Source organism: Nyctibius grandis, chromosome 4 (assembly GCF_013368605.1).
Source record: "Nyctibius grandis isolate bNycGra1 chromosome 4, bNycGra1.pri, whole genome shotgun sequence".
Lineage (NCBI taxonomy): Eukaryota > Metazoa > Chordata > Aves > Nyctibiiformes > Nyctibiidae > Nyctibius > Nyctibius grandis.
Genome location: NC_090661.1, coordinates 90,735,035 through 90,760,717, shown reverse-complemented (window position 1 = coordinate 90,760,717; position 25,683 = coordinate 90,735,035). Strand labels below are relative to the sequence as shown.

Genomic DNA, 25,683 nt, shown 5'->3' with positions numbered 1-25,683 from the left:
TATCAAAAGCTATTTATTTGTAAGTAAACAACATTTTTTAGAAGAGAAGCTTTTTTGCAGACTGCTTCAGAAATCATGTTTAGTCACACTTCAAAAGATTAGAGCGACAATGGAGTGGGAATGTGCTGCAGCTCTCTCTTAAAATTAAGTTCCTTGCCTGTCAGCATAGAAGTGAAACAGATACTTATTTTGCAATTGTGGGCAAAGAACATTAATAATAGACCCACCACCAAATCCTCCAGCTGTTCAGCCTAAGCACCAGAACACATACAGAACTAACCACTGCATCTTCCACAACAGCGTAAGGACATATATCCTGCCGCGCTTGGCTTTTAATCTCTTCCTCCTAAGCCTTCATTCTGTGTTTAGGTTAAAGTATGTTTTGCTCCTGCCCAAAAATTGAGCTTCAAAACCCCACCTACCCAGCTCATTACTAAAGTTCTTAAAAAAAAAACAAACAAACAAAAAAAACAAACCACAAACAAGCCTCTCTCCTTAAACCCGTTAAAGTATTCAACTGACAGCACTATCACACAAGCTGCCTGTTGCACCAAACCTGGGTGGAAAAAAAATACATGTATGTGAGTTTTGAAGCAAGTCTACTGTGGCGGAAGGTCAATGTGGTGGGAAGGGAATGATTAAAAACAGTAAGCTTATTTATTTTCAACACTGTACCGGAGAGTAATGTGCAATTTGATTCTCACCCTTAATTTGTACATTCTCACGGGAATTTGGCAAGGTTGCTCTGAAGAAGAAAGTTTGAAGAACTCTTGCAAAAGACACTGCGCTATGCCAGATCAAGCAAGCTATCAGTTATTTACATTCATTTCAAATGACACAAAGGAAGCCATTTATTTCCACAAATCTGCACTTTTAAAGAGAAACCAGTTAGGACAGAGCTGGTTCTAACAGCAGGGCTTGTCAATACAGACCAACCAGCATGGCTATTCTGGAGTAAACATTTAAGTATGACCAAACTACCCTGAATTAATTTGCAACTACAGAGACTATTCCAGGACACAGCGATCTCAGCAGGGAATACACACGTTAGGAAGTCATCCTGAACTTGTGCTACTGGGACATTTCCTAATGCAGGCAAGGGAAGTCCTCTGGCTACCAGGGAAAGTGATCTCTGGTCTTCACCTTCCAAGCCACCTAGGAGAATTTTTAAGAAGCCTATTTTAAGCACGTTTGAGGAACTGTAAGGAGGTATGTTTGGCTTAGTCACACTTGCAGGATTAAAATGTGCACCTAGTTCTCCCAGCTATTGAATAAAAGGACTCCTATGTTAACACACAGGAGCACATTTCATCTCTTTCAGACAGGGAAAATAAAGCGACCAACATAATACTTATTTCTGCAGACACTTTGCTACAAGCAAAACTAGAAAAAACACAAGTCTCGCTACAGGTTAAGAATCCCATCATGCTGTCTGGAGTCTGAATAATGGGGCGGGGGGAAGAAGAACCTTACGCCTGTACATGCAGCAAAATCCATCTTAACCAGCCAACAGTTAAGCGACATAATTGAGTGTCCCAGATCCAAGCTGCAGATCCCACGGTGTATAAACCACAGCCAAGGGAGGCTCTCCCTCATCCCCCCTTCAACAGCTCCGAACCCAAGTAAGATTTCCCCGTCAACACACGGAGGCACAAAGAGATAAAGAAAACCACTGCTGCGCTGGTCAGTAAAAAGCAGGAGCATGTTCACCTTCTATCTATGAAGATGAAATAAAGATGAGGAAACCAATGGGGTAACCCTCCAAATCCCCAAAATTGAGTTAAGTAGGAAGAAAGAGATCAAATGCCATGCTGCCAAAGCTCAGCATGTGGACAAAACAGCACCTGAAATTTAAGTGGTAATTTAAATTTATTACCTAGGAAGATCATTCACCAATTTACAAAGTTCTTTTCAAGGTAACTTTTGCAGTTGATAAAAGGTGAACTCAAATATTCCCCGTTAGCCTCACTGTGGGGTCAGTGCAGCTGTAAAGATCTCCTCTTTCAGCCACATCATCTCTCAGGAACTGAGCTGCTCGGCAGTACTTTGATCACATCTCCCTGGGTACGAACAGCACCGTGTACACATGCTACACCGGAGAGGTAGAAAGGGTCACGTCTTTGCTGAGCCTGTGGTCCTGGGGGCAGGGGGAAGCCTAGGGAAAAAGACCTGTAAGTCTGAAGTGCAGCACCAACAGGTGCTTTTGAATACATTTTAAGACCCTGAAACTATTTATGAGTTACAAGATCAAAGCGTCAATCAAAATAACTGGAACACGAGCACAGAGCTGCGGTCGGCCAGCTGAGCCTATGAATGGAGTTAAAACGACTTGTTTATCTCCGCACGTGTGCGCGCACTAAGCCTGAAAGATACGGGTGACCTACCCGAGCAGCCCACCCGCTCCTCACTGTCAGGCCAGCTGAAAAAGCACAGAGAAGACACAGCCAAGTAACGGGCGCGGATTCCCGTCAGCGGTTCTCACTATAATGGACAGATGAGCGGAAAAAGCAAGAAAGAAAACAACCTTGCTTGGCACCGTGCCCACACACACATCCCAGTGCAGTGGGGAAAAGAGGCCGGGGACACATACAAGCCACATATCAGCTTTCTGGCCCAGGGCATGGACAGATCTGGCAGATGCCTAAACACAGGCCACTCTCTGTCCCGAATGCACCTTCCCAAACCCCTCTGCAAGCAGGAACCCGAGAGGACCTCTCTGCAGAGGTCCCTCACCTTCCCGGCCAGCTCGCCGCAGGAAGGCAGATGCTCACCGCCACCAAGCAGCACCCCCAAGACCCCGCCACAGGCACGAGCCCACCTTTCTTGAACTCCTCCAGCATGGCATCAAGCTTGGTGTCGTTGAACACAAAGTGCAGCGGATGGTTGTAGAAGCGGGTGATGGTCTTGAGCGGAGTGCAGTCATCTGGGTCTACAAAAGCCAGGTCCTTAACGAAGAGCAGGTCCACGATGTTGGAGCGGTCACCCTCGAAAACAGGGATGCGGGTATAACCGCTCTCCATGATCTCGGACATAGTGTTGAAGTCAAGCACAGCTTCGGCAGCAATCATGAAGCAGTCTCGGAGGGGAGTCATCACGTCCTCCACCGTCTTGGTGCGCAGCTCCAGGGCTCCTTGGATAATGTTGAGTTCCTCCTTGACTAGATCATTATAAGGGTCGGTGACCCGCAGCATCTCCAGCAACTTCTCACGGTTATAGACCGTGCCGATCTCCTGGCCCAGGACACAGTCCAGCAACTTGCTGACGGGGTAGGAGGCCGGGAAGGTCATCATCATGAAAAACTTGGTGAGGAAGATAGTGTTGGCGCCCACGGCCAGGCCGTGCCGAGAGCAAATAGCCTGCGGCACGATCTCGCCGAAGATGACGATACCGATGGTGGAGACCACCACGGCCACCAGCCCAGAGCCAGCGATGTCATCCAGCAGGATGGTAAGCGTGGTGTTGACCAGGACATTGCCCAGCAGGAGGGAGCAGAGCAGGTAGTTGCCCTGGCGCCGCACGGGCTCGATGCGCTTGGCATAGTTCTTCTCTTTGTCCGTACCACAGTTCTGCACAATGCGCAGCTCCATGGGGTCCAGTGCCATGAGGCCCAGGTTGAGGCCGCTGAACATGCCCGAGAGGCAGAGGAGGAGCGAGATGAAGATGACCTGCAGCCAGAAGGGCAGCAGGAACTTCTTCTCCTCGCCCACGATCATCTTGGTGTCCTCACCGTCATGGTAGATCCAGGTGGTCTCACCCCATGGCGGGGGCCCGGCCGGCCCCTCGGCGCCGGCCGGCCCTCTGGCAGCCCCGGGCCCCAGGGCGGCGGCGGCGGGGGATGTGACGGAGGTGCACAGGTAGTAGGACTTGCTCTTCTCTGTCTTGCGCAGGGGCTTGATCTCGATCTCGATGATGCCCGAGGTGCGGCGGTTGAGCACGATGTGCGGCATTATGATGATGTCCGAGGTGCGGATGCCGCAGCGCTGCGGGGCGCCGCCGCCCGCCGCCCCACCGCCACCGCCGCCCCCCGCCGCCGCCGCCCGCCCGCCCCGCTGCCGATCCTGCTCCGTGAAGGCGATGCGCGACCAGGTCTCGTTGTTGATGTTCTGCCCGTAGACCCGCAGCTTCACCCGCGTCCGCTCGCTCACCCGCAGCGCGCCCCCCTCCATGAAGGAGACGTCGTCCGTGTCCTCCAGCCGCAGGCCGATGATCACCGTCTCCTCCGCCGCCGCCGCCGAGGGGGGAACGACGGCAGCGGCGGGCGGCGCGGCGGCGGTGGTGGCTGGGGGCCGCCGGCCCAGGCAGCCGCCGAGCAGCAGCAGCAATACCACCCGCGCCCCCCGGCCGCCCCCCGCCATGTTCCCACCGGGCAGCGCGGCCATCTTTAGTCAGGGCTCGGCGCTGCCGCGGCCCCGCATCGCCGTGCGGCGCCTGCGGCGTGCCCCGGCTCCCCCGGCGGCGGCGGTGGCGGCGGGCGCGGCGGCGGGCGAGGCAACTGGCACTGCTGCCCGCGGGACCCGACAGGCGGCGACTGCCGGGCTGGGCCGAGCCGAGCGCCGCCTCAAGCCGCTGCCCGCCCCGCCCCAAGCCGCTGCCCGCCCCGCCCTTCTCTTGGGGGCGGGCCCGGCGCCGCACGCCGCCAATCAGCGCCCGTCCTTCCGCCAATGGCGCCCCGGCCCCGCCCCGCCGTCCGCAACCGCCTCCCCAGCCCGGGGGGCGCGTGACTCCGGTGTGTACGCCAGACGGGCGGGGGCGGGGCCGGCCGCGCGGCCACGGCCAATGGCGACGGGGTTCGGAGCCGGCGGGGCGGAGCCTCGGAGGGGCGCGACCAATGGGGGCGCGGTGCGACCGGCGGGCCGGGGATGGCGCGTGCGGTGCTCGGCGGGGCGGCTCGTGAGCCACCGCACAGGGGGTACGGGGCGGTCGGGACGGGGCGGGCCGGCCCGTTGCCCCCGCCGCCGCTGTCCGGCCCGCCGCAGCTGCCGCTGCCCACGGCCCCGCCGCGCTGCGCCGCGCCGCTCGCCTCTCGCAGCGGCCCCGGTGCGCCGCCCCGCGTCCCCCCGCCGCACCGGTCGGTGGTCGCGCACCGCCCCCTGGCGGCCCCGTGCAGCGCAGCCCGGCCTGGCCCTGGCCTCCCGCCTGCGCCCTTCCGCCGGCGGTGGCGCGGAGGGCTTCTCGGGGCAGCTCCGTTGTTTGGCAACGGGTCTGCTGGCGGCCGGGGGTGGCGGCTCTCCCGGCACCGTCCGTCCCTGGCCGCGCTCCGCTCTGCCCGAGCCGCTATCGGCGCGGTACCGTGCCACGATTAAAGATTCACCCGACGCTTTCCGACCCCCGAGCATCCTCCGCCCCGCCCGGCACCCCGCCCCGCGCCCCGGCATTTCCTTGGCTTTGTCGTTCCTGCGAGCGAAATTAAACATTAAATGTTATGCATTAAATATTAAACATGAAATATTAAACATTAAATATTAAACACGGATGAGCCGCACTCCTGTCTCTCATCTCTGCCTTTTCCTCAGCCACCCGGGGCACCTCCGGCCCCATCAAATTAGCCAAACCCCACGCTGAGACTCAGCACGAGTGGGGCTGGGGCTGTGGAGCTCCTGCCGGGGATGCTCAAAGCCTCCCCAGGAGCTCCGCTCAGCTCGCCCTTACTGTGTGGGTGCATGAAGGGCTGACGGGCCCCGATTCAAGAAATGACCTGTAATTTCAGCGCATGCTTATGTCCCGGCATCCCGAGAGCGTGGCTCTTTCAAAGGCCTCAGCTGCTGTGCCGCAACCCAGCGGGGACCATCAACGGCCCAGCCGTCACCGCTCCATTTGCCGTCAGCGATGAGCAATGTACAGCGCAGGACGCAGTTCAGCATCCCAGACAGCCAGAGACAAACAGCCGTGGGAGCATCCAGTACGGCTCTTGGTGGCTAAGACCACATTTTGGGTTCAGGGCGACCCTTTGGAGTAGGTAAAACAGCCTCCCCTCTGTTTAGCGCTTGGAAAACAGAAGAGTAGAGGATTGCACAAGACAGCCCAGTACAGCGGGGAGCAGAGCACAGTGCTCTGGGGCCATAGCCACAAATCTTTCCTGGTCCCAAACCTCATGCAGCTCATCCTGGGACAGTTCTGCAGGTCTGCTGCCCCAGGGCGGGGACAGATGCCCCTGAGCCACAGTGACTCCCTGCTAACCACAGCAACACAGGGATCACCTCCCCTTCACCCGGGGCTGAATCAGAGCACCATGTCTGACGGCTTGTCCTGCGCTCACAGCATCCTCCCTGCCCTCAGAGGGAGGACTCCGAGTCTGCAGAGCTTCACACCAGGCGAAGGGAATTTGGCCTGTCTCTACGATCACCAAAACACCCAGACCAGGGTGTTGGACGGATCGTCTGGCTTTCCTCACGTGGGACAGGGCTGCATGACCTCCTCTTTTCATGGCTTGGGGGCTGAAAACCCCAAGGGTGTGCATGCACAAGCAAAGCCAGGCAGACAAGGCACCCCCACATTCATATCCTGGTGAGTACCCCTACTCTAATGCTCAAAATCAAAGTCAAGAGCGAGGAAAAGTCCTCTGAGCTGCTTCCTTGCCAAAATGCTGAGAATTTGGAAAAAAAAATAGTGCTATGGAAATGCAGAGGCATTTAGCTGTGGCCTTTTCCTGTATGCATGCAGGAGCGGGGACCTCACTGTGGGCACTTCTCTCCCCAGGCAAGCTGAAAAGCCGCGGCAGGGACTCATGCCTTTTTAACAAAGGGGTTTGCAGGCAGGACCCCCCACCCCATCTGCTCTTCCGTTCACACTGGGAAGGCTCTCTTTGATAACAGGAGCTAATTGCTGCAAACCTCCCAGGATGGGCTGTTTGGGGACTTTGAGAAAGTCTTTGTAAGTGATCATGGAAGAGGGAAGAAGTGAGCATGGAAGTGGGCGGGGATTAAACTGCATCTTGGTTGTGTTTTCAGCAGGTCCCTCCAAGAGCCCATCAGTGAGGTCCTTCCACACCTTTCAGAGCTCCTCTCGCCTGCTGGGTTACAGCCACCCCAGAGGCTGGTCTGTCAGGGACCTACCTGAAGCCTGCTATGACATGTCCTGTTTACTCCAGGTAACAGCAAGGATATCTTTTTTTAGTCATAGTATAGCTCTAAACTAAACAACTTGCAAATTTTTGTACACAAAATAGATCAGACTCGTAGTCTCATCCAAAGCCAAAAGGACAGGCTGGTAAGGTAACTTTCCAGGAAACCGTATTTACGGGCATTATTTATATGTTTAATCCCTAAATTGTGAATTAATCACTCCCCTATTTTGCTGATGGCAGAAATGAGGTTAAGCAGTCTGGGGCACTTAGGAAATCCTTTCTAAATCTTGGAATTATTTTTACAATCCTCATATTTTATAATGGTCCAAATTTTGTCAGGAGTTAGCACCGGAGGTCCAATGAGCGCTCCTCATCCTGGTACAGCTCTTGCTGGGAGCCACGTTTACCAGGGATTTGAAAGCTGCTTCTCTGAGTACTAACCATCTCGTACCTCCCTTGAGACAGGCCAGGCTGCAGTGAGGTGGACAGGAGGTGTTTGATGGCCTGTGGTTTTATGGGGTACAAGATTTTAATCTGGAAGGACTTTGAATGCACCATCCTTCAGAGTGTACCAGGAAAGGCTTTCCTCGCTGTACGGCACCGCTGGCTCCCCTCTTATTTATAAAAAACCTCCAAGCATATCTCATCTTGCACACACACAGCCTGATGGGGACACAAGGTGCTGTTTAAATGGCAGAAAGGGGAGTTTGGTCCCTCCTGGAACATCACTGTGCAAAGAGAGGTGGAAACAGCCCCTAATTTCTCAGCTCAGACGCTCACCCAAGGGCTCCGGCACTGCTGCTCTTCAGCAGCCCCCAGCCCTTCCCAAAATGCCTCCGCAGGCCGAGGTACACTGAACTTGCATGGGGTGGCAGGAGCGCAGCCCATCACCTCCCACCGCAGCCTCACAGCCCTCGCTCCTTGCTCCTCACCCTCTTCGGGACGCGGCCGGACGGGTTTCTGGATTTCCAGAATCGCCACATTTCCCTGCAGAGCTCTGCAGGTGCGATGCTTGCAGGGCACTCGGGGCTTTCCCACTAGATGGAGTCCGGGGGAAAATAGAAACCTCAGTGGTGCTGCACAAGGAAAGGGAGAGAAATTCCCGTCTCCTGGAATGGGCTGTGGGGCTGCAAGTGAGACATGGGGAGCTGCGCTTGGGGCATCCCCCGACCTGAATGGAAATAACGGGGACATCCCTCTGCACTCCATGCACCGCGCTGAGTTCTTCATGGAAAAGCAGGCCCAGCCGAGTCCCCGGGAGGTGCCTGGTCCTTCTCGCCCACCGCCCCAGGGAGATGCTCGTTTGCAGCTGCCTTATTGAGTTGTCACCCCACCAGCAGGAGCTTGCATGGACTTTGCCTGGCGGATGTCCACAGCTTCCTGCGTGTGCAGGGTTAGCATGGGGAGATCAGAAGGAAAAAAGCAACCAGGCTGCTTATTGCTGTGCCTTGGGCTTCTCAGAAGCATTTGTGTCTCAGATGCGGGCTCCCAAAGACCTCAAATTGGAGGCAGACTCATGCACAGGGGTGCATGCCACAGGGCCAGACCCTGCACAGCACCAGGGCCTCCTTTTGCACCCTGCTCTGCCAAACTGCCTTCTGCAAATGTCTCTGCTCTGCTCCGTGGGCTCAACACCAGCACGCAGCTGCTGCCAAACCCATGCCAGACCTGCTGTCCCATGCATGGGGACCCATGACCCCTTTCCCACAGAGACCATCCCTGCCTGCGTGTCCAAGACATGCAGCCGCTGCCAGATCTCATAGCAAGGGGACCCACAGGACATCTGCCTGTCCTCACCACAACTGGGCACGACAGGAAAGCACAGCACCCCATGGGCCCTGTGGTCCCGGCCACAAGCACACAGCCTTTGGGCTCAGCCATTTATTTGCTCTCCAGTGGCATCCGCACGCCGCTGGGGCCACATCCTCCTGCCCCGTTGGCATCCACCGGCGCGGGGCATCGCTCACTGCTCAGCAGCACCCCAGGGGACCACCGGTGCCAGCGGGACAGCAGGCAGGAACTGGGGCTGCCAGCCGCTCCAGCAGCTGGAAGGGATCACAGATCTTCTCCTGGAGGGCAGAGAACAACCCAGGGCAGGATCAGGCTGGAGAGAAGCAAGAGGCACCCCAGGAAAGCGGCATTTCCCTCCCACTCGCTCCCTGCCAGCAGGACAGCCCAAGCAGACCACCTCATAGCTACCATGGGGGCAGCCCCCGGATCACTCCAGCTGCTTTTCCCTGCCACGAGGAAGACACCAAGATCTTCTCTGTGACTTTGGCTCTGAGAAATCTGAGAAGTGCCTCCTGCTTCGACTGGGACCCAAGAACATCTCCCCATCCCCAAGTACAAGGTTGTGTTTCAGGGACATGCAGCTGCAGGGTGTTATCTATCTCCCTCATGTACTGATGATCCCCACTTCCCAGATTCTCCTGGCCTATCTGCAGACTAGAAGGACCACTGAGGGGAGGAGGAGGGAGACTTCCAGCAGATAGAGGTGCTTTGTGCTGCAGGGTCAGGGCTGGCAGCCAGGGTCAAGCTCACATCAGCAGCTGGGAGGGGCTGGGAGAGCAATGGGCAGGAAGGAGCCACGAGGATGGGCCATCATCTCCCTGGGGCAGGCTCTTCCCAGTCATCTGCTGGAGGAAGGATATCTCCCCTTGGGAGACATCAAGCAGGTCCTGCCGTCAGCCTTGGCAGCCCCCATGGACATGGTGTGGGGGCAAGGGGCTCTCGTGCCTAGTGGTTAGAGCAGACTCCCTCTTTGGAGGGCTCCAACCTGCGCTGGGGTGCAGTTGCCGAAACTCAGGTACCAGGCACCACTCTCGGTGCCCCATGGGCTCCTGCCTGGCCCAGAAGGACTCAGGCCTCCTGGTGTCATGCCATAGCCCCTCTGATACCCCAGGGCAACTCTGATGGCACAGGACATCCATGTCCCCATCCCTGAACCCAGCCGTGGAGCTGCCTGTTACCAACCTTCACCCTCTTGCCACAGCAGCCCTGCGGTGCAGCAGTGTTGGTCCCACCAGCTCGGATCAGGAACTCCTCCGCAAACCTGGAGCTCCGCAAGATCGCAGCCATCTCAGCATCCACATCCACCACCTCTCCTTCCTGGAGGCAGGGGGACAGTCACAGGGCTGGGTTCTGGGATATGTCGCCCAGGGGACCCCAGCCACCCAGTCAGATGATGGGGGAACAAAAGCAGAGGCACAGCCTGGCCCAAAACCTTGAGAAACACCCACAACGATCAAGTAGCTTTCTTCAAACCCCGCTGTGAAGCCACCATGGATGTACTGCTCCTACCTTCACCCCAATGCGATGCATGGGTCTGGCTCTCTTTCCCCTCAAACCCCTGTATCTCCCCTGGTTTATGCAGCCCCTCTGTTCCCACTCACCACCCCCTCTACCAAAGCTTACCCCCAAAATCACAGAGGACACTGCTGAGCAGCACTGCTCCATCAGCTTTACCCCATCCCTACAGACCAGGACTGCTTGGCATCCTGGGGAGCCCCAGTGTGCCTCCCCCGCACCTTGAAGGTGAAGTTGGCATCAAACACCAGCTCTCGCTCGTGCCCCACGATCCCACCATTGTAGATGACCTGTCCTGGCGTGGCCTGGCTGCTCCCTGGTACCTTGAACAGGCGGAAAGTCGCGGAGATGAAGCGACAGTCACCTGCAAGGCAGAGGTTGGTGCATTGGGCACCAAGCATCCAGGCTGGGAGCTGGCAGAGCCCAGGATCCCAGCACAGCTCCCCACGGCCACCCAGAGCTGGCACTCCCTGCTTGGACCCTCACCGATGATGCCCTCCAGCTCCTTGCTGCCGATGGTGATGGGGCTGGCGGTGACCAGGCACGGGGAGCTGAACCCCACCTCCTCGGCAATGCTATACAGGTCTCCCCAGTACAGGGCTCCCGCCAGGCACTCCCCTGGCACGAGACCACAGACATGGGTGATGGAGGCAAAGGTCCAGTCCCCTCATGCCATGCCACCCCCATCCCGTAGCCCTACACACCCCACAGCACCCTGTGCTTCCGGACGGCCTCGCTCAGGCGCTGGCTGGCGTAGACATCGCTGAAGTACATCTCTCCCCCAGGCTGGAAGGCAGCGAGGAGGGAAGGGAGACACCAAGAAGCAACAGAACAAAAGGGGTAGGGAGCACCAGGCACCCCCCAATGCTAGCCCAGCTGCCAGGTGCCCTCCCCTGGCCCCATCCTGCATCCCCATCTGGCCAGGTCCCATTTGTTGCATACCAGCAGGGCCCCCCCAGCCCTGCTCTGCTCCCCCCATGGGTGCCAGCCCCAGCATTACCTTCAGCACGCGGTAGGCCTCCTGCAGCACTGCCCTTTTGTCAGGGGCGAGGTTGATCACGCAGTTGGAGCTGGGGAGGAGGAGACCAAGGCTCATTTGCACTCTCTCGCACATTCAGCGCCACCAGCTGCTGCACATCCACTGGCTGCTGCACATCCCATCACTTCATGCAGGATTTGGAAACGCCAATTTGACCATGAAAAGGGCAGTTTCTATATTCCCAGGCTTTAGCCCAGACTCTGCCTTGGGATTTTCCCTTTCCTAACGTGTGCTCCTGAAGCAAGCAACCTGATGGGATGTGGATTAGGACCCCAGCCCGCAGCCCTGGGCAGCAGCAGGACCAGGGGTGGCAGTGCCCTACATGATACCTACATGACAATATCGTAGCTCTCATCAGCCAGCCCGGCATCACCCAACTTCTCTATGTAGCCCTGGAGGAACTCCACGTTCGGCTTTCGGTAGCCAAACTTGTCCATGTGGTAGGCGATGTGCTGCTTTGCCACCTCGACCTGGGAGGAGGAAGGGAACAACGGTGAGGGGATGCCGGTGGGACAGGGGGAAGCCCTGGCTCCGTGCCATACCTGGCCCTCAGTCATGTCTATCCCGGTGACGTGGCCCCGCTCCCCAACCAGCTGGCTCAGCACGTAGCAGTCTCTGCCGCTGCCACTGCCCAGGTCCAGGATCCGGCACGATGCCAGGCACTCGGGGATCGCCAGACCGCAGCCGTAGTACCTGGGGGGATGCTGAGCCGAGCCAGGGAAGAGGTGCCCCCGTGGTGTGGTGGTTTGGGGGGCTGCAGCCCAGGGGGAGGTGGCAGCGGAGGGGAGACCCTGGGGTTTACCTGGCCACCACGTCCTCGTGGACACGCTCCAGAGCATCTCTCACCGCTGTGGGAAGGGGCCTGGCCGAGGTGACACACGCATTGGTTTTCAGATCCTCTGACTTCTGCAGCTCTTTGCCATAGTAATCCTGAGATGGGAAGGACAGAGGCCACCAAGCTACAGCAAGCTGTGCCCCGGGAGCTCCCCATGCACCAAAACATGGAGGCTATGCTTGCGCTCAGCTTGTGCGTGTCCCCGGTGCCCACTGGCGCTCTTGTTTGCACGCAGCTAAAAATCAGGCCAACATCAAGCATCCCTTTGCCCCCATCGTCCCCAGCTCCCCTTGCTCGCATGCACAGACATGTTTGTGCAGTGGGGGATTTCACTCCCATTTGCAGTAACTTTGCAGGCCACAGCCACCATTTCCCCAGCCAGGAAGGGCGCGGGGAACGAGGGCAGGGACACGCGGGGTCCGCTCTGCCCCGCCATCCCCACGGAAGCGGGAGCAAAGCAGCCAAGCGTGCCGGGTGTTTTTATCTGGGCCCAGAAACGAGCTTTGTCCTCTGATGGCGGCAGGTGTCCCGGCACAGCCCGGGCTCAGCCCCCGTGCCCAGCCGCCCCGTCCCCCCGCCAGCCCCTGCCCGCGCCCCTCACCTGCACCTCCCGGTGGGTCTGCTCTCCGCAGGGGGCTGCCACTGCAATGGGGACCTGGGGCTGGGGTCTGACGCCACAGCGATGGGCACCGCGCCAGGCCCTCCCGAAGGCCCCGAATCCTCCCTTCTTCCCCCAAATACAGGAGCACTTTTTGCCTCCCCCCCCTCGGCAGTACCCAGGGAGACCCCCCAAACGTGCAGCCTAGTGGGATGCTCCTGGGGAGCCTGACAGCATCCCCCCCCCCCAAAAAAAACCCACTCCCAGCTGCCCTGGAGAGACAAGCCCCCCAAAACTTCTCCATAGGATAAACTGCCCCCCCCCCCCCCACTTCACAGAGAGCCCTCAGCCCCAGGCGTTCCCCCAGCACCCCACAGCAGAGGCCCCGGGCTGCCTTACTGCTTCCAGCTGCAGCGCCTCGGCCAGCCCCTGCCTGGCTCGGGCCACGCTCTGCCCTGCACCGCCCCTGGCACCCCGTGACGCCTCAGCACCCTGCACCGCCCCCACACTGGCTCCTGCCTGCCCCACACCCCAGGCACGCAGCCCCACAGCCCCCCTGACCTGGCAGGGGGAGCCGGCCCCACTCCTATGGGGGTGACGCTGTCCTCACCAACAGCCCGTGCCTGTACCCACGGCCTCTGCCCACAGACATCCCCAAAGACCCACCCTGCTGCCTTACCCCACAACAGCTCTGCACCCCCATGGCACTGCTCTGTCCCTGCTCATCCCAAACACAGGGAGATCCGCGTTTAACACCCCAGGGCTGCTCTGGCCCCTGCAGAGGATGAGACCTGGGAGGTGGCGACTCACCTGCAGCAAGGACACACTGCATCTGCAAAGGAGCCCCCCAAGCTGAAGCACGATGGAGGACACTGGGGGCTGAGACCCGCTGTCCCAAACAGGCTCCCCCCCGCACAGATTCTGCTGCGTTTTGGTGGTGATTAGGGCAACTTTTATTCCCACCGAGTCACATCCTCTCCAGCAGCTCAGGAAAAACCCTTGTACCCCACACACAGCTCCGAGGCCAGGGATTGGGACCCCTCCCAAGGCACAGATAACCCTCCATGGCTCCTGGGCCAACGATGGCACCTTCACAGGGTTGCAGAAGACGGACTGCCACCAGGTGAAGCCCAAACAGGCAGTGGCACTGGAGGGGATGGTGAAATCCAGCCCAGGAGAAGGCTCTGTCAAACCCCTGTGGCACTTTGCTGCACAACTGCAACAGGAGCGTGGCAGACTGATGCTGGCTCTCAGCCTGCTTTGTCATATCAGCTGACGAAAAGCACACTCGGGCAAACAAGTGCTTCCCGTGCGCTACAAGTGCTCCAGATAAGTGACTTACGAAAAACAAGACAAAGTATTTATAGCCTGGGCCTGATCTTGCTCCCCAGGACATGAACAGGAGCCCAGTCACTAGTCCTCCAACACAGAGCAGTGCAGAACTGAGCATAGTGGCTCGTGATGGTCTCCTGTCTGCTTCGTGGCTGGGCCTTGGATACCTTCCCAACCAGATACAAACACACACCACAGCCAAGGCTGCTTCATCAAGAGCTGGAGCGGCCACCCAGCAAGAGGAATGCAGTTGAAGGCCGAAGGCAGTGCAGATAGGCTGGCAAGGGGATGATGTTCCAAACCCCGGCAGAGTGGAAAATAAGATACCCTCTGAGCAGGATGCTGGCCAAACCGTGTCCAGCTGGACCAGTGACAGAGGAGAGTGCCCAGATTCCCACTTTCAGAAATTCTGGCCTGGGACTGGCACCTCAGTCTGCGCTGAAGCACCTCTCTCACCCACCCAGGCACTTCCAGCACCCGCTGATTAACATGCCCTAAATAAATTGCATTCTGTGCCATCTCTACGTCTAAACATGGACCAGGGTCAAACTGCAGGCACCTGTATTTAAAAGCCACAGCTCTATATTACACACTTCTTGTGGGGTCAGGGGGAAGTGGACACAACTTGGTATGAAACCCCTGGCTCTATGACTGCTGGTCTCAGGCAGGTACGACCAGCACTCTTCCATCATTTCACAGGAGATGGCTCCTAACTGAGACTAGAGGTGGGACCTGTGGCCACAAAAGACATGACTTTGGCCAGAAGGAGTGTCACATGCCACGTGCTGGGCTGGCAAACCATCTCAAGCACACAGCCAGTGACCATTAGCTGAACGACATGGGTGCCTGGGGTGCTGGCGCGGGCTGAGCGCCTCACACTACACGGCAAGTAAGTGGACACAGAAATTGCTGAGGGGAGTGAAGTTTCAGGTAAGTTTGCTTCAGTTAGGCACTGGCAAGCAGGCGAGCGTTCTGGAGCAGAGACATGGATGGGGGCACATGAGAGGGGCCCACGTGCCCAGAAACACAGACTCTGCGCATATCCCAGCTGACATCCAGCACCATCCAGACATAGGTCTGAACCCCAGACTCAGGAGGGGAAAGGATGCTTGGCTGCCCTCAGGGCCAGTCGAGATGTCCTTGTGCATTCAGCTACGCTTCATTTCAGCAAGTGACTCAGCTGGTCCTGTAGGTTTGACGACTGCTCCACACTGGGGACAAAGCGAGAAGAGGTTCACAGTGTGATCTGCTCCCCAGACTGTGCTGTGCTACCTGCATCCAAGGGACCAGAACAGCTCTAGCGCTGACACTACAGCAAAGAGAAACCCTGGGGTTCCCCAACCCTCTTCCGTGTCCCCACAGGGCAAACCTCACTTTGTGCACCCATAAGCAGACAGCTCTGCTCTACACCACCCTCACCTCCTACCCCAAACAACCTCACAGGCTCTATCAATCACGTTAATGAAACAAAGAGAAGTTTTGATATAAATCATCCCTTCACCCAAATTTCCGTCTCTTGACAGCACTGAAACACTATCCCACTGGGCCAACATCTGCTTCAAAGGCAGCTGCAAAAACCTTTTTGCTGTTTTCCCCCACCCTGCTCCATCACTCTTCCCTTTCCATCAACCCCTACACGTATCTCCCAGGTTCTCCTGGCACGCATTCAGCTGGATACTCACTTCTTCTGAATTGCTTCCTGCCTAGATGAGAAAAGGAAACAAAAAGAACATTAGAAAAACAAAATCTCAGCAACAGGGTTCATGTTATGTTGAAGAAAAGGGACTTGATCAAGGGCTCACGAGGCCAAAACCCTGGTGTGTTTCTCGATTAAGTCCTGAGAGACAGCAGTGGCACTGGCTTCTCCCTCTTGGCCCTAGATGCATCACGCTCTCACAGGAGACGCGGGGCATGGAAAACAGGAGGCAAAAATCTTGGCTCTCACCCTAAAAGAGCCTGTGCCATACCAGCAAAGCTGGAGAGGGCAGGAAGATCCCAGCTCCAGGGTCTGCCCAGATTTGAGGAGCCAGGCAAGAGGGATTAGCCTGAGTGGGCTCCATGCAAAGTCTTTAAGTAGAATGGAAAGGGATCGAGGGATCCACTCAGCTCCCCAGAGAGAACATGGTGTCCCCTACTTACTGGTACTGCAGATGTGTGGTTATTATGGCCATTTTCCTTAAACTCTGTGGAGAACAAGACAAAGAATGAATGTCTGACGGGAGCAATTCAGCAGAATCACAGGGCAAGCTGTGCCAATGCCCTGGGGAGTTCCTCCAGCACGGCCACCACTGTACCACTGTGCTGCGTCTGAAACACCCCCCCAGCATCTGCCAGCAGTGGCATCCTCACCTCTTCTTTCCCACTGTCAGGCACAGACACTAAGAACTGTTTTGTTTCAATGCACAATCCCTCAAGCTTGCCGGTAGAGATATCTTAAGGGCTAGCTTGTGCTGCAAGATGCTGGAAGGCCAGTGGCACACGTGGGTTTGAGGAAGTAGTAAATTACTCTGGCCATCAGCCCTGCTGCCTGAACTCATGTATTTCGTTTCACAGCTCCAATAACATGTCTGCATCTCCGTGCTTATAACCCTTCTCTCCTCCTGTCCACTAGAAACACTGTTGTTCTAGCAGATAAACACAGCTTACGTCTTCTGAATGCAGGATGGCATCTTCTTGCATCACCATGTTTCTGGCGGCTTGACCCAGGAGCTAAAAGACAAACGCACAGACCAGACTGAGGCAGCAGCTCTGCATTTCTGGAGATGCCTGTGATGGCTGCTCAGCAGACCTGCACACAAGGCTGACACCCCAGGGGCTCAGACGACATGGTGTGAGGCTTGTGGGGAGCATGGCGGTGCCGTGCCCACCCCTCAGAGCACACAGCCTTGGGGAGCGCTGGAGGCACCGCTCCAGCCTGTCACTCTGGTGGGATGTCACGGGGTAAAGGCAGCCCCCCGCCTCCCCAGCGCTGCCAGGGGCACCCGGAGCCCAGGGGTGCAGCCACCCGCGGCGCAAGAGCCCCAGGGCGGTGCCCCGCCATGCCCGCAGCCGTTCCAGGCAGCCCGGGCCGCGCTGTCCCCGTCCCCCGCCCAGCCACGGGGACGGCCCGGGTCCCCCCCCGGACCACAGCTCCCAGCACGCCCCGCCCGCCCGCTCCCGGCGCCCCCGCTCCGCAGCCGGCGGGGCCGGCCGGGCTGCAGCTCCCCGGCCGCGCCGCGCGGTCCATGCCCCGACAGGCACTGCCCCGCGGGGCGGCGCGCCAGGCCGGGCCGGGCCGGGCCAGACCGCCCGCCGCCGCCGGCTCCTCCCCGCAGGCCCCGCGGCCGCGCTGCACGCCGGGCCCTGTAGTTGGCCGGCCGGCGGCGCCCGCCGCTCACCTCGGCGCTGCGGGAGCCCTTCAGCACCTGCTTGGTGAGGGCGATCACGTCGGTGCCGCAGCTCGTCACCTTCTCGGTCAGTAGCCCCTTCACCGAGTGCCCGAAACGCGCCTGAGCGTCCGCCGTGGCCCCTGCCGCCATCTTACCGTGCCCCGCCCCGCCCCGCCGGGCGCCGCTACGGCGAGCGCCGGGGGCCACAAGAGTCGGGAAGGCGCAGGGCCCGCACGGCTCTCACCCCCCACGGCCTCGGCCTGCACACCTCAAACTCGGACATCACCCCGGGCACGGACACCCCGGGGCTGCTTAGCACTGACCAGTGCTGACCAGCGCTGACCAGCACTACCCAGTGCTGCCCAGGGCTGATCAGGGCTGCCCAGGGCTGACCAGTGCTCACCAGTGCTGATTAGTGCAGCCCTGCACTGCCCATTGCTGCCCAGCACCAGCTAGGGCTGACAATCAGGGCTGACCGCAGCTTCTCAGCCCTCTCCAGTGCTGCCCAGTGCTGTCCAGTGCTGCCCAGTGCTTGCCCAGCACTGACCAGTGCTCACCAGGGCTTCTCATCCCTCTCCAGTGCTGCCCAGTGCTTGCCCAGTGCTGCCCAGTGCCCCCAGCCCTGCCCAGTGCTTCCCATCCCCTCCTGGGCATGGCGAGGGGCTCCCAGGCTGGGGACGGACCCCAATGACTCACCAGTCCCCAGCTGCGCTCACGGCACCGAGGGGAGACCCGCACCCTTTGCCTGCCACAGGCCCCTGGGGACAGACCCCCAAGGACGGTTCTGGCCCTGGGCATCCCCTGGCCCACAGCCCGCTGGACGCAGATCCCCCACGGCCACCTGGTGCATCCATGGCCCCGCTGCCCTCGCCCCCCACCAGGTGCCCAGCTGCGGAGCTGGCCGTGGGCCCAGCGCCCAGTTCCCCCCCTCCCCGTCCCCCTGATAAGGAAGCGAGCCTGCCTCGGGGTCAAGGCGACAACCCCGCAGCGGGTATAAAGGCCCCTGTGCTGCCACAGCCCCGCAGCCGGCCCCGCCATGCTGCTGCTGGGCGCCCTGCTGCTGGCCCTCGCCCTGCTCTGCGCCGGGGGGCTGGTGCGCTGGCAAGCCACCTCAGGGATGGGGACGGGGACGGGGACGGGGCCCCCGCGGAGCCTGCCGGCCCTGCCGCTGGTGGGGAGCCTGCTGCAGCTGGCCGGGCACCCCCAGCTCCACCTGCGGCTGTGGCGCCTGCAGGGATGCTACGGCAGCCTCTATGCCCTCTGGATGGGCTCCCACTACGTCGTGGTGGTCAACAGCTACCGGCACGCCAGGGAGGTGCTGCTGAAGAAGGGGAAGGCTTTCGCCGGACGGCCTCGCACTGTGAGTTGGTGGCAGGTTTCGGGGGGACCCCATCCCGCTGCATGGGGCGAGGCGGGGGATGCTCCCACAAAAGGCGCCAGCACCCAGCAGCGTCCATCTCTTCTCCCCTCCTGCCCACAGCAAGGTGATGGGCGGGCAGCCCCTTCCTGCCCTGTTCCCCAGGGTGAATCCTGCGCATCCTCCATTCTGAGGGTGCCCATTCCTGCATCTCAGGGTTTGGGGATGTGGAGTCAGGTACCACGAGGTACCCTGCACCCCCTAAGTTTCCTGGGCACCCCAGCCCCTTAACACTGGCATCTGTCCCCGAACCTCTCCATCGGTCCTCGGGGCAGGGGAAGCAAAGCTCATGGCCCGGGCTTTGCCCACCAGGACCAACCACCAGCCCCCCAGACCATCCCTGGGATGAGATCAGATGACCGTCCACCCCCCCAGCATTGCCCTTCTCCGACACACGGCCCCTGCGGGGCTGCCCTGCAGTGGGGTGACCCCAGGTCTGCCTGTCCCACAGGTGACTACGGACCTGCTGTCACGGGGGGGCAAGGACATCGCCTTCGCCAGCTACGGGCCCCTCTGGAAGTTCCAGCGCAAGCTGGTGCACGCTGCGCTCTCCATGTTTGGGGAGGGCTCGCTCGCCCTTGAGAGGATCAGTAAGTGCCCTCCGCCAGCCCCTGGGTTCCCTCCCCGCTCTGTCTCCCTCCCACCCTTTCTCGGTGCCCTGATCCCCTGGGAACCAAGGGGAGACTCACTGGCTCAGCCCAAACCCCTCGGCGTGCCCAAAGTTTGCCTACCTGGGGCTCGGTCCCTCTCTCGCCATCCTCAGTACTTCACTGACACCTCTCCCCGTGCATTTTCTGCCCTGAGCTTTGGCTCCCCTCGCTCACAGCTGGGGAAACTGAGGCACAGAACCAGCTGTGACTGTGGCCAGAACCCAGCCCTCCAGGCTTCCCGCTCCAGCCAGGAGGAGCATCAAGCCCCACACAGACTCCCCTGCCCATCTCCATCCTCTCTGCTCCTCCCCAGCACCCAGCATCATCCCTTCTGCCCTTCCCAGCTCCTCAGGGCTCAGGCCTGGCTGGGGGGTGCTCTCTGCACGCTGCACACCCCAAATGAGTGGGAGGACCCCTCCTTCCAGCCCCCAGCTGCCTCCTCCCACCCCCTCGGCTTTACCATCGCCCCCTCACCTGCCCCTCCTCCCCATCCCAGTCTGCCGGGAGGCTGCATCCCTGTGCGAGACGCTCAGTGCTGCGCAGGATACGGCCCTGGACATGGCCCCTGAGCTCACACGGGCCGTCACCAACGTGGTCTGCTCCCTCTGCTTCAACTCCTCATACCGACGTGGGGACCCCGAGTTCGAGGCCATGCTGGAGTACAGCCAGGGTATCGTGGACACTGTGGCCAAGGAGAGCTTGGTGGACATCTTCCCCTGGCTCCAGGTGAGCGGGGACACCGGGGCTGCCTCTTCTTCTCAGCTCCGATGAGAGGAAGGATCTGGGATGTGTCCTGCAGGAGGGGGCTACTTGAGCCCCCTGGGGTTAGGAGGGTCCCTGCTCTGGTGTCCCACAAGAGCTGGTACCCTGGTGGGCACGGAGCAACTGCCTGGGAGCCTGCAGAGGCTGGGCTGAGCTGGGGCCCCTTCTGTAATGGGGCTTTTCTCTCCCAGATCTTCCCCAACAAGGACCTGGCTCTGCTGAAGAGATGTCTCAAGGTCCGGGACCAGCTGCTCCAGCAGAAGTTCACCGAACACAAGGTGCCACCAGGGCCAGGACAAGAAGATGCTCGGGAGCTGCGGGGTGCTGGAGCTGGGGTGGAGGGGACTGTGCCCGGGACAGCCTGGCTCATACATATCCCCTGGCAGGAAGCCTTCTGTGGGGACACCGTGAGGGACCTCATGGACGCCCTCCTGCAAGTGAGGCTCAGCGCTGAGAATAGCAGCCCCCCAGCACTGGGGCTGGAGCTGACAGACGACCACCTCCTCATGACGGTGGGGGACATCTTCGGGGCTGGCGTGGAGACCACCACAACTGTGCTCAAATGGGCTGTACTCTACCTGCTCCACTACCCCGAGGTAGGGTCTGCACCCCGCGGTGGTGGGCCTGGGCTCCCTCCAGCACCAGGGACATCGTGGGCAGCTTTGGGGAAGGCAGGTGCCAAAAGAGATGGGAATAAGCAGAATCAGGCTGTGGGTATTTTACTTCTGCCCTGCACAACCTGCCAGGATGTGCTAGTGATCCTGCGTGTACCCCCCTGCCACAGGGCACCCCCTCCCCAGGCTCACGCCCCAGCCCTTGCTCCCCTGCCAGGTCCAGAGGAAGATCCAGGAGGAGATGGACCAGAAGATCGGCCTGGCGCGTCACCCCCACCTCAGTGACCGCCCGCTGCTGCCCTACCTGGAGGCCACCATCAGTGAAGTGCTGCGCATCCGGCCCGTGTCCCCCCTGCTCATCCCCCACGTGTCCCTTGCTGACACCAGGTGAGACCCCCCCCCGGGGCGCAGCCGAGAGGTAAGCTGAGACCACTGGAGGGAGAAACTGTTTCACTCTGCATTTCGCCCTGCAGCATCGGGGAATACTCCATCCCCAAGGGCGCCAGGGTCGTCATCAACCTCTGGTCCATGCACCATGATGAGAAGGAGTGGGACAAGCCCGAGGAGTTCAACCCTGGTGGGTTGGGTGCTCCCCGTCCTCCCTGGGCAGATGGGACGGTGGGGTGGGTGCAGCAGGAGAGGCTGAGCCCAGGGGAGGCTTGGTGGTGGGAGGTTGGATCCTGCTCCCCCTGGCCAGGGCATTCACATTGTCACTGCTCTTGCAGCTTGTGGGAGGGACACACGTGTGATGAACTCAGGCAGGTCTCAGTCAGAAGGGACTGATCCCTACCAATGCCAGTGGTGCCCCTTCCCCTTGCAGGACGCTTCCTGGATGAGCAGGGCCAGCACATCCACTCGCCCTCGCCGAGCTACCTGCCCTTTGGGGCCGGGATCCGCGTCTGCCTGGGTGAAGTCCTGGCCAAGATGGAGCTCTTTCTCTTCCTGGCCTGGATGCTGCAGAGGTTCACACTCGAGTGCCCCCAGGACCAGCCCCTGCCCTCGCTGGAGGGCAAGTTTGGAGTCGTGCTGCAGGTGCAGAAGTTTCGGGTGAAGGCCAGGCTGCGGGATGCCTGGCGAGCAGCCTTGTGATGGGGACGAGCCCTGGATCCCGGGCAGTGGTGGGGTGGGATGGGATCCTGGAGGCTGTGCCCTGCCTGTCCCATGGATGCAGGGTTGTCTGGATAAAGCTGTTCCCCACGCAGCATGGCTCCGGCTATCTTCTGGGCAGGCGATGGAGGGCAGGGGGAGGTGGGAGGGTGCCTGAAGTATATGGTGGCCCCACAACCTCATGTGAGCACCTGCTAACAGGAACAGCCCCTTCGCCCCCCCAGGGATGTGGGGTGGGGGGCCTGTCCAGAGACAACCATGAGCTATGGAGACCAGCCATCCACATGGCTGGTGGGGGGAGTAGGGCCCAGCCCAGCCAGGTAACGGCGGGGAAAGCGATCTGTGGGCAGTTTGGGGGTTAGGGGGACCAGGCTGTGCCTGGTGGCTGTGGCTCCGGGTGGTTGACCCAGGCTGGCCCCTGCCTAAGTTTCCCCAAACGAACAAACGTGACATGGGCTAGGAGCTGGGCTATCTGTGGGGCAGGGAGACCTCCTCCAGCCGTACCTTCCCCTGCCCCACCCCGGGACAGCGTGCCCCCGCTGTGGGACCCCCGCCTGCTCCTGGTGGGGAAAAAGAAGGAAACAGCATGGAAGTTCCTGCAGTTTTAGCTCCCGCCCGGCTTCCTCTCCCATGCACGCAGGCGCGCTCCTCTGCTGGCACGTGCAGGCGTGTGCACATGGGTGCGTGCACACGCATGTACTTACAGCTGTGCGTGTGCACGCGAAAGCACAGGGATGCATTTACGTCTGCCGACACAGGCATACATACGCATGCACGTATGTTCTTGTATGCACACATGCATACATGTACACATGCAGCCCCTTCCAGATGGGACGAGCGCCTTGTAGTGCAGCAGGGCTGTCCGACCCCATCCCACATGCCACCCGCCATGGGGAGGCACAGGCAGCCCCAGCTCCGGCCGAAAGCCAGGGCTCCCATCGCTCAGGGACACGGAGGAGCACCCAGAGGCGCCTGGACCCCATGGGCTGAGCTCTAGCTGCAGCCTCCCAGGCCCAGTGCGTGGGCACCACGGAGCTGGGGGGCCGCTGGCATTTACCGTGCAGTGATGTGGCATCTCCCACCCTGAGCACCGACACCCAGCGCCCGGCCTGATTACAGCCGTGGCTTCGAGCAGCGTAACCTTCCCGTAACGCGAGGGGCCGTGTTTGCTTTCGCCAAAACCCACCGTGCCACAGAGGGCAGTGTGCAATTAGGTTTCTGGTTCTCTATTACTTGACTTCATAATATTTAACTAAATGGCAACACCGCTATGGCTCAGGGCACCTGGAGGGAAGGCAGCTGGGGTGGAGGGGAAAGCCCTGCACAGCCCCGGGGCGGTGCGACACCCCCAGCCCTGCACACCTCCACCTTTCCCCCCCTTGTTCTATTTCCCCCTGCCCTCTCTCTTGCTAGCAGGCAGGATAACTGACATAAAACCTCCCCACCACTAAACTTTCTACTCCGAGTGTCAAAGCGTGTGTTTCCTTTCAAACCACCAGCACTTCGCTTTCACCCAGCCTCCTCCCTGCTTGGCATCTGATGCCGAATGGGTCCTGTCAGCCCACAGCACGGGGATGAAGGAAACATATCTGCAGCCCAGCCCAGCGCAAGGAGCATCTTCCCTCCTCCCAGTCCATTCTTGTGGGGCTCAGAGTGGTACAGACGAGCTGGAGGAAGAACCGCTGTGCACACACCTGCCCCGGGGGCAATCCTTGGGGTGATTTGTGCAGCTGACCCCCCAGAAGTGGGGCAGAGGGGGGCACAGCAGGAGCCCAGCCCCGCTGCTGCTGTGTGGAATCATTGCTGGCTTGTAAGGGCAGAGCCCCACACTCCTTCCCTCTCCACTGCCCGTTTCCATCACACGGGGGATGCCGCCAGGTTTCCGATCCCTCCACCTCTGCCAGCACAGGCTGAAGGTGGGTGGGTGAAAGAGGGACTGGGGACAGAGCAGGTTTGGTGAAAACTTGGCTAAACACGATGCTCTGGGCTTCCCTGGGGCACCTCCACACCAGCCTGGTCCTTCCCTTGCCCCAGATCCTGTCCCCAGCAGGACGTGCCAATGGGGAGGCTCCACTCCAGTCTCCTGTGGTCACCAGCAACTGCAGCATCCCAGTGCCTCCAGGAGCATCAGCCCGGGACCTCCAGCACCTCTGTGCCCCCTTGACAAGGGGCTGCATTTGCGCCTGGTAAGGGAAGGGATTTTCTCCTTGCCAGAGTCAGCACGGGGCCGGCACCTCGCACACATGTTGCCATTGCCAAGGTGCTCACAGCAAGGTCCGTGCGCTCACAGCACGTGCTCGAGGCCAGCGCGTAACTTGAGGCGGAAACGGGGACTTTGGGACCAGGGATGTTTCTAAGCCGGAGAACGCCTCTGCCCGCAGATGCTTGCACAAAGCTCACGCTCCAGCTGGTTTTCCCTGTTTGCCAGGGGTGGCACGTGCCATCCCTGGGCCTGGAGACCGGCCACGTGCCATGAACCCCGTCACACTGAGCCCAGCCCCACCACAGGGCATCTTGTCCCCTGCCCCAGCCCACCTCCTCCCAACCAGAAGAAGACGCCGCCACGGGGTGTTCAGTGTCCAGCACCAGCTGCCGGCCCCTTGTGAGCTGGAAAACAGCCACCGGCATGGCTGCTCCCCGCTTGGGAACGGGCAGAGTCGCTGCTGAATCATCCGGCTGGTATTTATGTCCTGACAGCTGCTCCAGGGCCGTGCCGCCGCACCCAAACTCCCTGACCCCACCAGACAGCTTCACCTGGGCTGCCGGGGCAGCACCGGCTCCAGCCCCTTCCCTCCTCCTGCCCTGCTGAGACCCAAAACACACAAATCCACCACCTTGGACCAGCCTTTGGGCTTTGTTCAGACCTGGCACAGGGCCAATCAGTGACCCAAAAACCGTGAGGACGAGGTGGCTGTGCCTGCGGGAGAGCCAGGGGGGACCTTGGCATCCACTGCTGGGTTTCAGCTGGCTGAGCATGGGCGGCCGCTGGGAACGCCGAGGCTTTTGCCACTGAAATAATCCTGCTGCTGCAATGGCTTGGGGCGCTTTGGGTCCCTGCCCTCCCCCTGGGGCCGCACGGGGTCTTTGCATGGGGGGAACATCAGCTCAAAGGGCTCGGAGGGCAGCTCGGAGGTGTTGGGAACCAGTGGCTCCGTTTCCCTGTGGCAGAGGGGGTCTGCAAGAAAGGAACTGGTGATGGTGGAAAGGATGAAGCTTTTTCATTCACAGCTGTGCCCACAACGTACCCTGCGTACCCCATGAAGCAGAGGCACAGCTCACCGGGGTGGGACCCGAGGGCACCGGGCAGAGCAAGCCCGAGCCCTTCCACTGCACGAACCCATTTGTGCTGCGCTATGGGGCTCAGATCTGGAGCCCTCCCATTTTCAGGGGCTTCACTTTGCACCAGGCACCGGACGAGCCGTGTCTGGCGCAGGAGGAGCGGGCAACGCTCAAAATACCTGTGGGCTCCATGGCGGGCAGGGCGCCAGGCAAGCTGAGTAAGCACAAACCTCGGGACACAGCTGTTTGCTGGCTGAAAACAAACCGAGAAACAACCCCGGAGCCTGTGACCCCCCCGGCACAGAGACTGCAG

At 60.0% G+C, this 25,683-nt stretch overlaps 4 protein-coding genes across 6 annotated transcripts in view; 1 reads left to right on the top strand and 3 right to left on the bottom strand.

The window, feature by feature from the left end:
* CNNM2 (cyclin and CBS domain divalent metal cation transport mediator 2) overlaps positions 1-4,379 on the bottom strand; it is a 123,026-nt gene extending 118,647 nt beyond the window's left edge. The window contains exon 1 of the mRNA XM_068398275.1: positions 2,819-4,379. Within this exon, the coding sequence (XP_068254376.1) occupies positions 2,819-4,379 (1,561 nt within the window). The remainder of the gene's footprint in view (positions 1-2,818) is intronic.
* Positions 4,380-8,956: 4,577 nt separating this feature from the next.
* Positions 8,957-14,611, bottom strand: AS3MT (arsenite methyltransferase). 3 transcript variants are annotated; one of them, XM_068399312.1, is made up of 11 exons: positions 13,652-14,611; positions 12,845-12,885; positions 12,211-12,338; positions 11,951-12,101; positions 11,742-11,878; positions 11,370-11,439; positions 11,074-11,155; positions 10,856-10,987; positions 10,591-10,733; positions 10,037-10,171; positions 8,957-9,132 (listed from the first exon to the last, which is right to left on the bottom strand). In XM_068399312.1, exons 1-11 carry the CDS (start codon positions 13,671-13,673, stop codon positions 9,034-9,036), a joined length of 1,140 nt encoding a protein of 379 aa, XP_068255413.1. In that variant the 5' UTR covers positions 13,674-14,611; the 3' UTR covers positions 8,957-9,033. The 3 variants fall into 3 exon arrangements, with proteins under 3 accessions (XP_068255413.1, XP_068255414.1, XP_068255412.1); XM_068399313.1 differs by lacking the exon at positions 11,951-12,101 and having other exon boundaries at positions 13,521-14,611; XM_068399311.1 differs by lacking the exons at positions 11,951-12,101; positions 12,845-12,885; positions 13,652-14,611 and having other exon boundaries at positions 12,211-12,793.
* Positions 14,612-15,083: 472 nt separating this feature from the next.
* Positions 15,084-17,742, bottom strand: BORCS7 (BLOC-1 related complex subunit 7). Its single transcript, XM_068399314.1, has 5 exons — positions 17,551-17,742; positions 16,820-16,882; positions 16,313-16,356; positions 15,856-15,876; positions 15,084-15,384 (listed from the first exon to the last, which is right to left on the bottom strand). Exons 1-5 carry the CDS (start codon positions 17,689-17,691, stop codon positions 15,333-15,335), a joined length of 321 nt encoding a protein of 106 aa, XP_068255415.1. The 5' UTR covers positions 17,692-17,742; the 3' UTR covers positions 15,084-15,332.
* Positions 17,743-18,577: 835 nt separating this feature from the next.
* On the top strand, positions 18,578-22,175 carry CYP17A1 (cytochrome P450 family 17 subfamily A member 1). Its single transcript, XM_068398908.1, has 8 exons — positions 18,578-18,901; positions 19,410-19,548; positions 20,105-20,334; positions 20,562-20,648; positions 20,757-20,966; positions 21,202-21,371; positions 21,458-21,561; positions 21,805-22,175. Exons 1-8 carry the CDS (start codon positions 18,578-18,580, stop codon positions 22,071-22,073), a joined length of 1,533 nt encoding a protein of 510 aa, XP_068255009.1. The 3' UTR covers positions 22,074-22,175.
* Positions 22,176-25,683: the final 3,508 nt, after the last annotated feature.